This window comes from Sarcophilus harrisii, chromosome 3 (assembly GCF_902635505.1).
Source record: "Sarcophilus harrisii chromosome 3, mSarHar1.11, whole genome shotgun sequence".
Lineage (NCBI taxonomy): Eukaryota > Metazoa > Chordata > Mammalia > Dasyuromorphia > Dasyuridae > Sarcophilus > Sarcophilus harrisii.
In genome coordinates this window covers 255,962,867-255,980,839 of record NC_045428.1, presented here as the reverse complement: position 1 = coordinate 255,980,839, position 17,973 = coordinate 255,962,867, and the positions used below count along the sequence as shown (strand labels likewise).

At 32.7% G+C, this 17,973-nt stretch overlaps 1 protein-coding gene across 1 annotated transcript in view; it reads right to left on the bottom strand.

Annotated features, from left to right (window-relative positions):
• CFAP47 (cilia and flagella associated protein 47) overlaps nt 1-17,973 on the bottom strand; it is a 759,462-nt gene that overhangs the window by 667,899 nt on the left and 73,590 nt on the right. Inside the window, exons 14-15 of the mRNA XM_031959439.1 lie at nt 3,536-3,752; nt 2,845-3,089 (exon numbers count right to left, since the gene is read on the bottom strand). Of these exons, the coding sequence (XP_031815299.1) occupies nt 2,845-3,089; nt 3,536-3,752 (462 nt within the window). The remainder of the gene's footprint in view (nt 1-2,844; nt 3,090-3,535; nt 3,753-17,973) is intronic.

Genomic DNA, 17,973 nt, shown 5'->3' with positions numbered 1-17,973 from the left:
ATTTTGTCTGTCTCTTCTCCTTATAAAGAAATGTCAATGTTTGCTAGACAGTGCATCCATTAAGCTTTACTGCTTTTAAGGAAATAGAAGACAGTGTTGGTGATGAGGTCATGAGTTGTACAAGACTTCAGATGCTATTGTTTCTGATTCCATTCCTCCTAATTATTCCTTGCCATGTCTGTTGGTCTGTGCTTCCTCTGACATTAAAGTCACCCAGAATTATGAGCTTGTCTTTTGTTGATGATGAGGGTCTCCAGATCTTTATAAAATTTGTCTTGTCCTCAGTAGGGTTCATCATGGTGGGAATGTGTTCAATGATGACAGTGGCATGGCACTTCCTGCAAGTTTTTCTACCATGAGCCTGTTTGGGGGAGGAGAACTATAAACTTGCTGAATAAATAAGATTTGATTGCAAAACCTACAGCAGCTTCATAGCCCCATCACTGAAGTTATTTCAAAAAAAAAAAAATGTCCAGCTTCAGTTTTGTTATGCTGGTCCTTATTTACTACTTTTGTTTTACTCAGGGCTGTTATTTAGATGTGATACTTTGTAGTGAAAGTACACTCCCTATGAAAGCTATTTGTCTTTCAGGTTTACTGGGTTTTGCATTATCCATAAGCATAGACATATTCTATATACTAATAGTGAGTAGAATTATCCTTACAAAAGTTTTGTTAGTGTGGTGTGTGTGTGTGTGTGTGTGTGTGTGTGTGTGTGTATGTGTGTGTGTGTATGTTCACTAGCTACTGTAATAAGCAGGTCAGGGTCGGTTAGAGGAAGCAGACAATTTTTAAAATCCCTTTCCTATCCCCTTCTGCAATCCTTAAAGGAAACTGCAGAGATATCCAAAGGGCTGCCTGTGAATTTAGCTTTTTATGTAACAACACCTGTTGTTAAACACATTTTGCCTTCATCACAGTACTTCAAGGTAAGGAAGGGAAAAATGGAAAAATGGTAAGGGTGATGTCTTTTGCTTCACACATAAATTGCATTTAAGTGAGGCAGAGTTTTGTGAAGACACTGGTCTTGTTCTCTTTTCCAGAGTCCTCAAAGTCCAGTGGCAAGTCATGATAACTGTCAATGGCTTGAAATGAAGAGGATAAACTTGGTGATGTTGATGTCTAACCAGGTTCTAAGTTTTCCACAGTGACTGTTTCCACCACCTTCATGGCTCACTGGAATAAATTGTTTATATCACTTATTCTGATAAGAAAGTCTTCACATGCTTGGGATAGTCATTTATGGATTTGAGGTCCTTTGGTTACCTTCAACTTAGTTTAGCCAAACAGTTTTAATGGAGTGTGATTGCTTAGCATGCTATAGTTTCTTGGAGGCACAAGTAAGAGTTGGATAGCAGGTGGGCACCAAAGGTGGAGAGCAGTCCTCAAAAGGGCTCAGTAGCTCTCATGGCAGAAGTTAAGGGTCTTTGCCTCACATATTATACTCCATAGCATCCTACTTATACTTTTATCAAAATGTTGGAGTGGGGGAATGTTAATTATCAAAAAATAACATCTTATAGTAGGTAGAGAGTTGCTCTTGGACTCAGAAAGAGCCAGGCTAAAATCTCATTTCTGACTCATACTTAGTCTGAGATCCTTGGCAAGTCCTTAATTTTTCAGTGGCCCTAGGCATCTTTCTAAGAATAAGTGATTATGGCCAATCTGAATGAATAGACAGAACTAGCCAATCAATAATTACCCATGCCAATAAAGTTACAGATGTAATCAAAAGGGAAAAAAATAAATACAGGGTCAAGGAATGATAACTAAGGCACAACTAGAAATCTCCCTCTATTTTAACACGAGGGGTTACTACCATCTATTTCTAGTCAACAGGTTACAAATACACCTAACTATAATATGACCATGTCCCACCTTGTTCACAAAGATATTGTTAAGAGACTCTGTCAAGTGCTTTGCTGATATCTAGATACAATGTCTATGATACTCCCTTTCTACACTAACTTAGCAATCCTTACAAGAGAAGAAATGATATTTATCTAGTATAACCTTTTATGTGTGAGAGATGTATATACTGATTTTAATGAGTATTACTCTCCTTCCTAAGTGCTAACAAAATGCTTCTTTAATAATGTGTCCTAGAATTTTGCCTGGAATCAAAATCAAGCTCATTAAGGATGATATAAAGAATACCAATTAGCAGAACACTGAGGAAGGGAATAAAAAGCAAATTTTAACTATTATCTGTCCTAATTGAGATTCCTCCTATAAAACTTAGATTAGCAAATGATTGGTCACTCTCAGAGATTCATTACCAAAGTTTGTACCATAGATGCAATCAAATACAGAGACTGCTTCCAATAGGAAATCAGAGAATCTAGAGGTAGGGAGAAGACTGGAAGATTATAAGTTCTACTATATTTTAAACTTGAGGACAGATACAATTATTTATTTTTCTTTTCATCTTTCTTGGGGTGTTTTGTATGAAATAATAAATAAAATGTACTTAAGTACTCAATAAATACTTAAGCACTTTGAAAAATACTTAAATATGCATTAAATACTTAAGTACATAAGAAAGGTACACAGTGTATCAAAGATTATAAAATTCTCTAAATTTAATTGGTTTAAGAAAAGGAGATATTTCTTAATATTCAATGACAAATTCACACTATGATCATAATTCTGTTCAGGGAAATTCTACCAAATCAGTATCACTTATAACAAGCATAATGAAAACTAGAAAAAAAAGACCCTAACTTTGAGATGGAAACATTATAACATCAGTTCTAAATCAAAGAATAAACTGATGATTAGCAATACAGTCATATACTGTAATATTATGAGCCTTCAAACAAATAAAAATAAAACACACTGTACCTTTAGCTGGACGTATCGAAAATGCAATCCCATTATTTTGAATCAATGGTAGCCATTTAAATTTAGCTTCACAGTTTCGGCGATTATACAATCTGATTGTCCCTCTATATGCTGTTTTTATCAAGAAGCCTTGAGTAGGTTTTACAACCAGCTCTTTAGTTGATAACTCAAGAGCCACAGGCATCACTACTGCTTTCACAAGTATATTTCCGCTAGGGATGTTGTTAATTGTGAAACTGAAAGACCTATAATATATAAAAAACATTTTTCAAATATATATATATTATTTTATTACTGAGATTCAAGTATACAAATCAAGGTATATAAAACCGAGATCTACAAAAAAATTATTTAATAGGCAATATCCTAGAGTTACTCATGAAAGAAAAATATTTGCACTAAAAGTGCAAATACTATACCAAAAAGATGGTTATCATATATCCTTCTTTCTCAATGGATAGGGAAAGGATAAAGAAAAAAAAGAGAATTTGGAATTGAAAGTTAAGATTTTAAAAAAAAAAAGAAATAGTATACAAAAGAATCAAGAAAACATATATATATAGACATCCACAAAGAGGATAGCTAGATAGCTATATTGATAGATGAAAGATAAATACAGATAAAATTAAAACCTCCTAATTTTAGAATCAAAAGTATTTGACCAAATAAATAAACCAAAAGGCATTTTTACTTGCAAAATGTCCCCAGGGTAGTCTTCTCAAATGCTATTAAAATGTTTGTATTTGATGAAGGTGGAATCACAAAAGACAATGGATAGGTATTCTTTAGTTCTTTATGATCAATTTCTAACCGCACCAAAACATGAAGAAGCAGATTATTGACAATATGTACTTGTTTAGTACATATGTGATTCACACAAATTTCACCAAAGTCAAGGACAGATGGACCTGAAAAAATGGGGGAAATGATAAAATGTCATTCTTTTTAATTGCTTAAAAGTAAATACAGAAAAATCTTATCATTTGGCTGTTGTTTTTCATTTTGAGTCTATATTTTTATTACTTTAGTTTCAAAAAACTAAAAATAATTGTCATAATAGAAATATTAAATGCAACATCTTTTTATAAATATAACTAAAATAACTTTATAATTAAATACTAATTGTTTATATGTAATAATTAAATAAATAATGCAACAAGAATTGTAAAGATCTGGCAATTATTCCTAGATTCATTATTCCCTTTGCAGAAATTCCACTACTGCTGATCATAACTTAATAGGCTTAGAGAGTAATTCTGGACACTAAAAGGTGAAATGATTTGCCAGAAAAGAGACTTGAACCTAGATCTTAGCTCCAGAGTTACCCTTTCCTATCCAAAAATTAATTGATTAGGCATTCCAATTGAGACCTTAACTTTAAAAAGCCAAACTTTCCAATTGGATCCATAGTCATCATCAGTCACTTTGATAAATGCCTTGCCACTAGATTCAGATGACTCTGGAGGAGAGAGTGAAGCGAATTATTTTGAATAACTCTGCCTCACTTAAATCCAAATCACTTGCAAGTCAAGACATCATCCCTTCTGATGCCATTGGACCTCTTCAAGAATGAAGAATAAACAATAATGCCATGATGGTTCTCATGAAAGATATATAAACAACTAAATATGAACAATATAAGCAATTTGGTATTAACAAAGAGTAGTTATACAGATTGTAGGAGGGATATATTTAATGAACATCCATTTGTACTATCAATATTTAGAATGTCACCTTTTTTGGGTCAGTTTATCACTATTTAGAAGCTCTCAATGAGGAAACACCTGTCACTGATCTATTATTAATTTATAGTATTAAACAGATTGCTTGTCAATTTACCAAGTATTGCCTATGCTACAGGAAAAATCATTTTCTATAACATTTATCTACTATTATTTCACTGATTCAGCATTTCCAATGAAAAATTCTCAAATACATTTCCCTGATGGAATGCTCTATCTCACATTTCATGTAAGCTACTTGAGGGCTGTTTAATTGTTATCTTTATATTCCTAGTATCTAGTATAGTATCTCACCCCTAATAAGCATTTAATCAAATAGAACCGATTAACCTTCTAGACCATCACATACAAATCCATTGTTTTACAGATGAGGAAATTGAAGCCTGGAAAATTTAAGCAACTTGCTTAAGGTAGGATATGAGAGCTGGAATTCAAATTCAGGTTTTCTTATTCCAATTTCAGTGCCCCTTCTACTGCACATCATGATACATCCATAATAAATATTTGTGGATGATTACATCAGTTTTCCAGATAACTATAGCTTATACCCAATACAATATTGATAATTGTTTAATATGATTCTCCAGGAGAAACAATACAAATGGAGGACACATGTAAGTTTAATTTGCATTAATAATATTTTCTCCATCATTTTCTTAAATCTAGACATTAAACAGAATGATAAAGTAAACCCTTGTAGCAAATTTTGAGGCATAAATAATTGTACTGAAAATGTAACAATCTGCTCATGTGAGCCATTAAAACTACCTCCAGCACAACCCGGTCTACACCTTTAAGCACTAAAATTTTATTTTCATTTTCACTATTTCTAAAATAGATTATACATTCTCCTGTCTACAGAGGTAAAATAAATCAAAATTAATCTGTTCTTAATGAGTACACAGTATCATTATGGACATCAAATTTTCAATTGAAAATATAGTGATCCTTATATACATATATATAGTATCCTTATATACATATATAGTATATATATATATATTACTATATATTATAATATGTCTATTGTTGCTTGACCAATTGATTGGAATTGTTGGAAGATTATAATTCCCTAGAAAACAAGATATCCTTATTCATCTTATATCCTTTTGTCCTTATGTCAGAGTAGGTGCTTTATGAGTCTTTTTTTTTTCTTTATTTTCTGTCCAAAAAACAGAATGTCAATAATGAGTAAAATTTCAGAATCAAAAACCTTCACAAAATGTGTTACAATATAGTGATTCCTACTTATCAGGAGCTATGTAACCCAATATAGTTTTGCCTGTTTTCTTACATGTTTTTAATCATTTTTCTCTTCTATTCTTCACTTTTGACTATTATTTCTTGGCACTGTCAGCATGTCTATATCTGACAATAGCTATTCCTTTGATCTTTTTTGTATTAGAAAACCACATAACAAAGGATTTATTTTTCCTTTATGTGTAACATATAAATCAGTTATTGAGTAAAGTCACAAAGGGGTTCTCCATTAAGTAAAATATTTGTGCATTATTATATAGACACCTCTTTTTTGGCTGCTGGAAAGATTACCTCTGAAAAAGTGGATCTCTAAAAAGTGCTTTTACTATACCATATGCACTAAAGTTTCTATATAATACAAGTTTCCTAGAAGGGAGTTATTAACTCTATTCTTGGATCAGTTTTATTAAAGCAGTTATATATATTAACTTAACTCTTATTTACACTCTAAAAATAAAGTGCTTTATTTTATCAACATCTAAAATGTTGGTTGAATTTAGTGAATTTAATAAAAAACATTCAATCTATTTTAGAAGTTTTTAGTTACTACCTTACTGCACAACCCTATTTATATGTAGTTTTTATATCATTTATATATGATTTACATATGTTTTTTTAAACTACATTAATATTAGCTAGGGGCAATTCTCTTTGAATTAGCAGAAAGTTTTCATTATGGGATACCTTTTTTAAAAAATTCAGTTGTATACATTTCAAGTATATGCAATAACTAAAATTAGAAACAGTATGTTAACTAATAAAAACCTCTAGGCAGAGATAATGAAACAGGTGTGAATAAGACAAGATACAGTAGGTGAAACCTGATTAACCATGATAGGAAAAAAGGGGAAGAGGCAAGAGGAGGCTAAAAGTCATATTTCTGCAGAGTTTTCAGAGAGAGCAAGTGTTTATTTAGGGTTTCAAGAAGAAGCACTAATTATGTTCTAACATATTTGTTCATTGTGGCTAATCATGACTTGAATATAACTGAAATCTAGGGAAAAAAAACCTAGGTAAGACACTCCAAAAGGGACATCAACCTACAATAGATGAATCATCTATAAAGAGCTCCCAGTGACATTCTAAGACACAATGAACCAGTACAGAAATTAGATAATTGAGTGTGATTGTTAAGAACTATGTTCGAATACCTCAGTTACAAAAATATCTGTTTTATCTGTATATTCCTATTGTTTGACATAGTATACCTACTTAAGGACTCTTCCACAGGGTAGTTGTATCCAATGAGATAATTTAAGTAAAAACATTTTGCAAATTTTAAAACATTTAGATAGAAATGTAAGCCACCAATATTGTTATAATCATTATTACTCAATTGAACCTATAATTTCATAAATAATATTGCTTCCTCTAACCATAATGAACCTAATGTATCCACACCTATCCATTCCAGGTCCTCCCATGAGTTGGTTGGATTCCTCAAAGTCATGGGTAAACTTATAGGAAGATATTGAATTTTTAAATTACCACCAAGCTAGATATCAATCACAGCAACAAAGGAAAAAGAATAAAGTGAAAAGAATTGTTAAAGCCCAAGAAATAGTATGTATACAAAAAGAGGTAATAAAAATTTATGGTTTCCAATTTTTATTCACAAATGTGTAGTTTATGGGTAATAAGTTAAGTAACTCATGGTAAATCTGAATTCATTTAAGATTTTTAAAAAAAGAATTTGACCATGAAATCCTATGTTCCAAAGACAAATTTTTAAATGTTAAGAGTAGAATTGCTTATTAGGAAGCCTATTAGAAAATCCATAAACTACAGAAAAGTATAAAAAATAATATTTGGAGAAGAACTGAGGGAGGAAAGAAAAGAAGTAATATTTTGATAAGACTATACTACCAGATTCATCACCTAGCCTTCAGACTACTTATTGAATGATGAATTGGGAAACAGTTCAGATAATCCTTGTATAAGAATAAAGAATTTCAACAAAGTACAATGTGCAGAAATTCTCCCTTTCCTAGATGGAGAGCAGCAGAAAAATCCTGACTTGTTTTTTTAAAAAAGCAATATTATTGTTTTTAGATATTATTATTATATTATTATTATTATTTCCCCAATTACATGTAAAAACATTTTTGTAATACAAATACATTCATTTTTTTATATATTTCCATGTGAATCATGTTAAGAGAGAAAAATCAGAACAAAAGGAAAAACGGTAAGAAAAAAAACAGTGAAAATAGTATATGTTGATCTATATTCAGTCTCCATAGTTCTCTCTCTGGATGCAGATGACTTTTTTCATCCAAAATTTATTGGGATTGCCTCAGATCAATGAACTGCTAAGAACCAAGTCTATCATAGTTGATCATTGCACTATCCTACTATTGCTATGTACAATGTATTCTTGGTTTTGCTTGCTTCACTCTGCATCAATTCAGGAAAATATTCCTAGGCCTTTCTAAAATCAGATTGTTAATAATTTTTATAGAACAATCATATTCCATAGCTGTCATATACCATAACTTATTCAGTCATTTCCTAATTGATGGGCAATTCTTTGCCAACACAAAAAGAACTAGTATAAACATTTTTTAAAATGTGGGTTGTTTTCCCTCTTTTATGACTTTTTTGGGATTTAGAACCAGGAGTTGTACTGCTGAATCAAAGGGTATGCAGATTTTGATAATTTTTTGGCCATAGTTCCAAATTACTTTCCAGGATGGCCGAATCAGTTCACTACCCATCAAGATTGTTGTGAGGATCAAATAAGTTGTTTAAAATGCTTAGCACAGTGCATGACACAGAACAGATACTATATAAATGCGTATTCATTTTCCCCACAAGAAATGCAATTGAAATAAATTAAACAATAAATTAACACAAAGTTAAAATAAGGGACTGAAGCAAAATATATTGGATACAAATGAATGCAAAAGAACAAAATTATCATTCTTGATCTTAGACAAGGCAAGAACAAAAATAAACTTGATTTTAAAAGATAAAAAGGGAAGTTACATTATGCTAAAAAGGTCCAACAATAATGAATCAATACTTGTATGTTTTAATTGGTATGGCATCTAAATATTTAAGGAAAAAGTTAAACAATTTGTTGGAAGAAATTATATCATGAATAGTATGTAATATATCATAGCGTAAATTATAATATATATAGTAAAATTAAAATGAGGAAACTTCAGTGTACCTCTTTTAGAAATAGACAAACATTTTAACAAAGAAAGATCTGGATAGAATTTTAGAAAATTAGTTATTTTAGATCTCTGATAACTACCGAATGGGAAGAGAAAATAGTATACATGGTGTATGTATGCATGCATATATGTGAATAAACTGATTATTGATGCATTCCTTGCCCTCTTATTATATTGCAGATCTTTCCCTAGATCAATCCCACTATCCATATCACCTTCACTTTTACTCATGTGCTATTGTACAAAGATGGAGAAAATCATGATGCCACACTGACTGAGTCCACTACAAATTTATATTACATTATCTAAATATTCACCATAGCAAAACTAGTCTTTTATATTTTCCTAATTAGTTCACTATATCCAATATTCTTAAACCAGTAATTCTTCCAGACCTTGTCACACCTCTTCAAACCTCTCATTGCTTCCCCTCCTGCCATCCTCTTTACTGAGAACATTGCCCCATATTTCACTGAAAAAAAAAATTTTAAACCATTTGCCAAGATCTTCCTCTTCTCCATTCCTCTTCAGCTCAGATGATTCTGTTACATTTCACCACTCCATCTCTTATAATGAGTGACTCTTCTTCTCCATTAGATTGCCCATTCTCCTCTTTATCAACCCCATTTTCACTTTCAATCTTTCCTTTTCTGTTAGCTATATGCTATATTAACTCCTCCCAAAAAAATACCTATATTTCCCCATCCTCAAAACAAAACAAAACAAAACAAATACCCTCACTTGTTTAGCCATCCCCACTATCATCTCACAAACCTTTTCCCTTTTGTAACTTAATTCCTTAAGAAAGTATTCCATAATACGTATCTTCCTTTCTTGTCACTCTGCTTTCAGCAATCTGACTTCTGATCTTATCATTCAACTGAAAATATGCTCTCCAAAATAACTAATGATCTCTCAGTTGCCTTATTGAGCTAATCTTTTCCACTCCTTATCTTTTTTAAAACCTCTCTACAGTTTTTGTTGATCACACTTTTTACCTTGATAACCTTCTTCTCTAGATTTTCATGGTGCTTCTCTTTCCTATTTTTTCCTACATATCTCTGCTCTTTCCCATTCTCCTTTGCTGGAACTTCATCTAGATCATAGCCACAGAAATCTCTTTATCCTGGCCCTCTTCAGTTTCTACCCAACTACAACCCTTGGTACTTCTTCATTATGTTCCACACTATCTCTGTATTTTTCAATTTCCTTTTTTGGGTTGCCTTACCCAAACTTCCTCATGGCAAAGATTTTCTTTTTTGGTCAAGAATTTCAAGGGAATTAATGAGAAAATGTTAATGACGATGCCCTAGTTAGGTCCTAAAACTATATTATATAAATATATATATGTATATAAATTTATATAAAACCATATTATAAAGCAGTAGTCATCAAAACCATGTGATACTTCCTAAGAAATAGAGTATTTGATCACTGAAATGGGTTAAGTTAACAGGACAAAATAGTCAATAACTATGCTAATATAGTGGTTTGACAAACCCAAAGATACCAGCTTTTGGGATAAGAACTCACTGACAAAAAACTTCTGGGAAAATAGGAAACTAGTATGACAGAAACTAGGCATTGATCCAGACCTAATACCCTATACCAAGATAAGACTGAAATGGGTTCATGATTTGGATATATAGAGTAATACTCTAAGTATAAATTAGGAAAACAAAGAATAATTAGCCTCTCAGACCTGTGGCAAAGAAAGTAATTTGTGGCCAAAGAAGAATTGGAGTTCATTATTGAACACAAAATAGATAATTTTAGTTATATTAAGTTAAAAAGGTTTTGAACAAATAAAACCAATGCAGACAAGATTAGAAGAAGAAACAATAAACAAGGTTCTAATAAAGGCTTCATTTCTAAAATATATAGAGAATTGACTTAAATTTATGAAAATTCAAGCCATTTTCCAATTGATAAATGGTCAAAGGATATGAACAAACAATTTTCAGATGAAGCAATCGAAACCATTTCTAGTCATGCAAAATGGTGCTCTAAATCACTACAGATCAGAGAAATGTAAATTAAGACAACTGTGAGGTACCACTACACACCTCTCAGAGTGGGTAAGATGACAGCAAAAGGTAATGACAATGTTGGAGGGGATGTGGGAAAACTGGGACATTAATACATTGTTGTTGGAGTTGTGAACTGATGCAGTCATTCTAGAGAGCAATTTAGAACTATCAAAATCTGCATATTCTTTGATCCAGCATGTTTCTACTGGGTTTATACTACAAAGAGATCTTAAAGAAGGGAAAGGGACGCACATGAGCAAAAATGAGGTATCACTCCCTCATACCCTTCATATTCAATCAGTTGCTAAGGCCTACCAATCCTACCCTAATTGCATCTTTCATATAAATCCCTTTCTCTCCTTACACTGCAATAAACCTGATCTGAGACATCATCATTTTCTATCTGGACATATTACAATAGCTTGCTGGTTTATCTTTATTCTCCAAGTCTTTGCCAACTTCTGTTCATCCTCCACTCAACTGTCAAAGTGAGCTTCCTAAAGACAAGTTCTGACCGTATACCACTACTATGCAAAACCAGTAAAACCCTGTGGCTCTCTATCACCTCCAGGATCAAATATAAGATCTTTTGATATTAAAGCATTACACAACTTCTTTGTTTACTCCCTTTTACCATGAACTTTGTAATATAGGGATACTTAGCTTCCCTCAAATGAGGAACTTAATTTCCCAAATCTAGAAATTTTCATTGAATATCCCTTCCCGCCATCACTCAACCATTTCATATGCCTGGAATTTTTTACTTCTTTGGCTTTGCTTTTTCTGAATTCCTTCAAGGACCAACTAAAATCTCATCTTCTACACGATACCTCTCCTAATCCCTCTTAATTCTAGTGTCTTATTTCTGTTATCTATCTCCAATTTATCCTGTGAATATCTTCTTTGTACATTTTTTGGGTCTATTGCCTTCTTCATTAGATTGGGTAAGGGAAGAAACTGTCTTCTGCTTCTCATTTTATCTCCAATACTTTGTACAGTACCTGAAATATAGTAGGTGCTTAAGAATTGTTTATTGATTGATAAATTTAAATAATTTACAAAAATAGAAGGAAAAAATTAAACATAATCTCTTTTGAACAAAATAATTTAAAAATCTGTTTAATCTAAAGGGTCATTAGCAGAAGAATTTAAATTAATTAGAGACTGTATGACCTTGGCTAAATCACTTAATCTTGCCTCATTTTTTCATCTATAACATGAGTGGGAGAAGAATTTAGCAAAACATCCCAAAATCTTTACCAAGAAAACCTCAAAAGGGGTCTCAAAGAGTTTGACACAACTAAAATGACTAAACAGAGATAACAAAAAAATAATCCAGAAGAATTGGTGAATCAATTAGCAAATTATCAGATTAATATATAATCTTACTAAATTACTACTAAAAATTATGAAAATAATTAAACAAAATACTTAAACTTTGGGGATACAACCCAAGCAGTCTTTGGATATTAACACTTTCACTAATAAAAGAGAGAAAAAAATCAATTTAGTTTGTAACTAAAAATAACTAAAATACCCAAACACCAAATTTAAAAACTTAAATATCAAAATAAAAATTTAAAAACCAAGATTAGCAAAATTAAAAGCAAAATATTGAATTAATAATTTGATTTTAAAGAGAAAATAGTTAATAGTATCAATGATTTAAAAGTGAAATTAGTTAATAAATGAAGAAATAAATGAAATTACTAAAAGCCATTTTGCCAGATTATGTACCAATAAAACTAATAGCTTAAATGAAATAGAATATTAGCAAAACTATAAATTGCTTCAATTAACAGAATTAGAAATTAGTACCAAGTAACCCAAATTTAAAAAAAGAAATTAAAGAAACCAGAAATCAATTTCCAACAAAATAACTATGTTGGACCATAAATATACAAGCAAAACATGAGAAAACATTCAAAAAATTGTTTCCAAAATATTAATTAGTTTGAAAAACAGTTAAGTAAAAAATCCTACAAAAAGTTTTCTATGTTATACACATGATCTTGTACTTAGCCCAGGTAAAGTCAAATCAAGGAAATTATTATTATTAAAAAAGAGAAGCCATATAAATGTATTAATAAGATTATATACAATGACAAAGTTATATTTATGCTAGGAATACATATTTAGTTCAATTATTAAATAATGGGTTCAATATGTAAAATGTAACACATTTTGGATGTGGCTAATGTGGGAATTTATTTTACTTAACTATATATTTGTTATAAAAAATGTTTTGGGTATAGAAAAAGACAAAAGAGGAGAGGCTGGAGAATGGAAGCTTTTTTTTTTCTCTTTGCTGATGAGTGTTAGTGAAAGCATTCATTTCTCTTCCAAAACTTGCTTGCCCTTTGCAAAAGACTAGGGAGAGAAAGAGCAAAGAAAAGATAGGTATTCAGGAAATACTAAGATTTTTTATAATTTTAAAGGTCAGCAGAGAGATTTGGCTGAATGAGAAGATGTACAAATCAACAGTATAATGACGATAATTGAATCTATGAGAGCTGATAAGATCAAGTGAAATAGTATACAGAGAGAAAAGAACATTCAGTTAGTAAACATTTTATTTAAAAAGCTAATCTCTTTGTTTTTTTTTTTTTATTAAAATGAGTGATATTTTATACAGTTTTTACTATATCCTTGCATAATCTATGTTGTTCCATAAGATTGGGTTCATTCCCATAGATTCAATCATCTCTATGACCATCATTCTTGGAATAATTTACCCAATCCTAAAATCTTTGCTGACCTCTAATCTCATACCTCCAACTACTTTTTTGGACATTTTGAAGTGGATGTTCCACAGATTTTAAATAGTATGCCCCAAATACCTCTTTATCTTTTCCTCTAAACTCTAAATCTATCATCCTCTCACTCTGTGATTTCATTTGAAGTCTAATGACAAATTATTTCCAAGTTTTACATAATACAGATGTCTAGTTAGAATTTGATTAACATGGAATTTCTACATTCATTATGTCCAACATACTATAGTCATTCTTTTTTTGGAGCTGGATTTCTAATCTTATTTAGGCTGGAAGGGCATTACACATTTACAGGATCAACTCTGCTGCTGATCTACACACAAGATTCAATATGCTCTCTTTTTGACCTGTCAGTTTACCTTTCCTTAAGAATCCTAATAGTCTCCTCCCAATCGTAAATCCTACGGTGAATCACAAAGGTGTGTACTCTAGGCATGTAAAGACATATCTTGGTGGAATGGATGAATGAGAACAATTTGTTACAATGGCCATGAAGGCAGATAAAGTTTTTGTAGAGTGCTTAGAGCTTGGGCAGACATTGAAGATATCAAGGTCATCCACTGCATCTTGAATCATCACATCTGTCTTGACACTGGACAGGGATGGATTTGGAAAAGAGAGAATGACAACTTCATGCAACTTTATCTCACTTAAATCCAATTTATGTACAAATCAAAAGACATTACTATACCATTTGATCATTTCAACTTATCTTAAAGTCCTTTGATGACAGGCATTTAAATCACAAAGCAGCAGGTGCAGATATACTAGCAACTGTAGTAGTCACAACCCTGCACACAGGCAGCCCAGGCTATAGGGTTATCTGTTCACTGGAAGTAGCAGTGGGATTTGGCAGCTCCCTGATTGTCTCAGCAGCTTTTTAAGGATTGCTCTGCTCACCTTCATATATGAGGAAGGTGCCCAAAAATTGTCTGTTTACCCAACCTTGGCCTGATTACCACAGGTGACAGAGATTTCAAAAAACTAAAAAATGTATAAAAGCTTCTGAAAAGCTGATTCCTCTAATCATTGATTGGTAGATGAAATACATACACACTTATAGGCAACACAAAATCTTGTAGATATTAAAGAAGAAATGCTTTTGTTGCAAGAGAACTCAACAGGTATCACATCCAAATAGCAGCCCTGAGTGAAAAAAGACTGGCAAATGAAGTAGAAGTTGGAAATGGTTTTCTGGAGTGGTCACAGTGAAAGGGAGTACCATGAAGCTCATGTAGATTTTGTAATCAAAACTAATCTAGTAAACAAGGTCATACGCCTTACAAAAGATGTAAATAACAGACTCATGACAATGTGATTGCCATTTGCAGGAAAACATCATACTGCCCTTATCAGATGTCTTTGCTCTTACCATGGAAGAACCCTGATGACATCAAAGAAAAATTTTATGAAGACCTGGAGACCCTTAAACATGAATATGCCAAAAGAAGGTAAACTTATAATTCTGGGTGACTTTAATGCTAGGAATAGGTCCGGACTACCAGACATGGCAGGGACTCCTTGGGAGGAATGGAATTGGAAACAGTAACAATAAGGGTCAATTATTATTGACTTGTACATCTCATGACTTTACCACCAATACTGTATTCCATTTATCTAAATGCAATAAAACTTGGTGGATGCACACATGCAGCAAACACTGGCATTTAATATACTATATGATTGTCAGAAGAAGAGACAGACAGTATGAGTGACCAAAACCATGTATGGTGCAGGGTGCTGGACTGATCATAGACTTATCCTCTTCAAGCTGAATATTCACATTCAACAAAAGTAGAGGCCCCAATGCAAAAAGACTACTAGAAAAATTAATGTCAACCCATTAGAGTGCTTCTCTGAGAGAAAACTGTTGCTAACTCAGAAGGTGAGTTAAGCCAACACATAGTTGTCAATAATGGAACAGAAAAGGAGTGGACAGCTTTCAGAGATTTGGTGTACAGTATTGCATTTGCTCATCTGGATCAGAACAACACTCACAAACATCAGGACTAGCTTGATAAAAATAATGGGGAAATTGAGAAGCTGCTAAATGAAAAATGAGAATTCTATAGGTAGAGATGGATGAATTATCCATCTCTAAGAAGATACTGTTCAATTCCATCAAAAGTATAGTTGAAACTTAAAGAGATTGAGGCTTCTTGGCTCAGTAAGAAGGCAGATGCAATTCAGTTTTATATTGATAGCAACAATCCAATGCATTTTTATGATACACTAAAGACTATTTATGGACCAAAGACCTATGGCACTTCTCAACTACTCATTTCTGATGGTGATTAGTGATAAGGACCTGACCCCAGACAGATGGGCTGAACCCTTCCATAGTATTCTCAACAGACTCTCATCAATCAATACTGAAGTTATTGAGTGTTTGCCGTAAGTTGAAATCAGTCACTCTAGCTGAAATAACAATTGAAGAAGAGTAATTTTAAATGCATTAGGCTAATTTCATGTGATAAAGCACCAGGTGCTAATTCTGTGGTAGCTGAGATTTACAAGGTGAGGAGTCCATTACTCATACAAAAGCTGACTGAAATTTTCCAGGAGTACAAGTATGCCTCTATTTTCCAACTTTATAAAAGTAAAGAAAATAGATTGTCCTATAACAATCATGGTGTGTGTTTGTGTGTATGTGTGTGTGTGTCTTTTGTAGTCATGGTTCACAAAATTCTGGCCAGAGTTGTTCTTACTAGGCTGACCTTACACCTAGAAAAAGATCATCTACCTGAGAGCTTGTGTGGCTTTAGAAGGGGCCTAAGAACAGTTGATCTGATGTTCTAGGAACAGACATTTGTATATAACTTTGTAGATCTGACCAAGACTTTTGATACTATAAGTTGTGAGGACTTACGGAAAATTACATCAAAATGTAGTTGCCCAGAGAAGTTCATTAGTATGGCACATCAATTTCATGATGGGCATGCTTGCCCGGATTCTGGACAATGGACAATGTTCTCAAGCTTTCCCAGTTATAAATAAAGTAAACAAAGCTGTATACTTGATCCCATGCTTCTTATTTGTAGCATGATGTTTTCAGACATGTTGTCAAACTTCTACTATGAGGACAATATGAGGACAAACAGAATCAAAGTCAGCTACCATATTGATGGTAAATTCTTCAACTTGAAAAAGCTACAAGTCAAAACTAAAGGGAGGGAGCACATGATTATGCATTCATTGCAGCCTCCAAAGCTGAGATGCAATAAAGTATGGATCAATTCTCTGCTTTTTATGCTAATTTTGGTCTAACAATTAAACCCAAGAAAACACAAATCCTCCATCAGCCAGCACCACATCAGACATATGTGGAACCATCATTTACAGTAAATGGTGAAGTTTTGAATGGCGTACATAAGTTCTCTTACCTTGGCAGTATACTTTCCAGAGATGTCCACACTGATAAGGAGATTGACACACACATTGCTAGAGCTAGCTCAGTTTTGGGGAGGTTTCAAAGGAAATGTGGGAGGAAAGGTATTGGACTGTCTTCCAAACTGAAGGTGTACAGAACTGTTGTGGTTTCCTCATCGTTGTATGCCTGTGAAACTGGACAGTCTATCAGCACCACGCCAGGAAACTGAATTGTTTCCATTTAAATTGTTTTAGGAAGGTTCTGAAGATCACCTGGCAAGATAAGATCCTAGCCACTAAGGTCATTTTTTTGAGCTAAAGTGCCAAGCATTCCAACTCTACTGCAAAGAGCACAACTCCACTGGACTAGCCACATTGTTCAAATGCCAAATGTAAGCTTGCCAAAAAATTATTTTATGGAGAACTCACATAAGGCAAGTATTCACAAGGTGTCAGAAAAAGTGAAAGAAGCACACTCTCAAGGTCTCTTAAGAACTTTAAAATTGAGACATGAGAAACACTGATACAGGACAGCCCAGCATGTCACATCCTTATCAAATAAAATGTTGTGCTCTATGAGCAAAGCAGAATTGAATAACCCAAAAGAAATATAAGATGTGCAAAATTAGAGAAGCCACCCCAAATGTTTATAGGGACTATTTGTGTCTTACCTGTGGCTGAGCATTCCAAGCTCATATTGGTCAGATCAGCCACAGTTGGACACGCTGTAATTCAACTCTTATATAATGATGTCATTTTGGTCCTCTTCCAA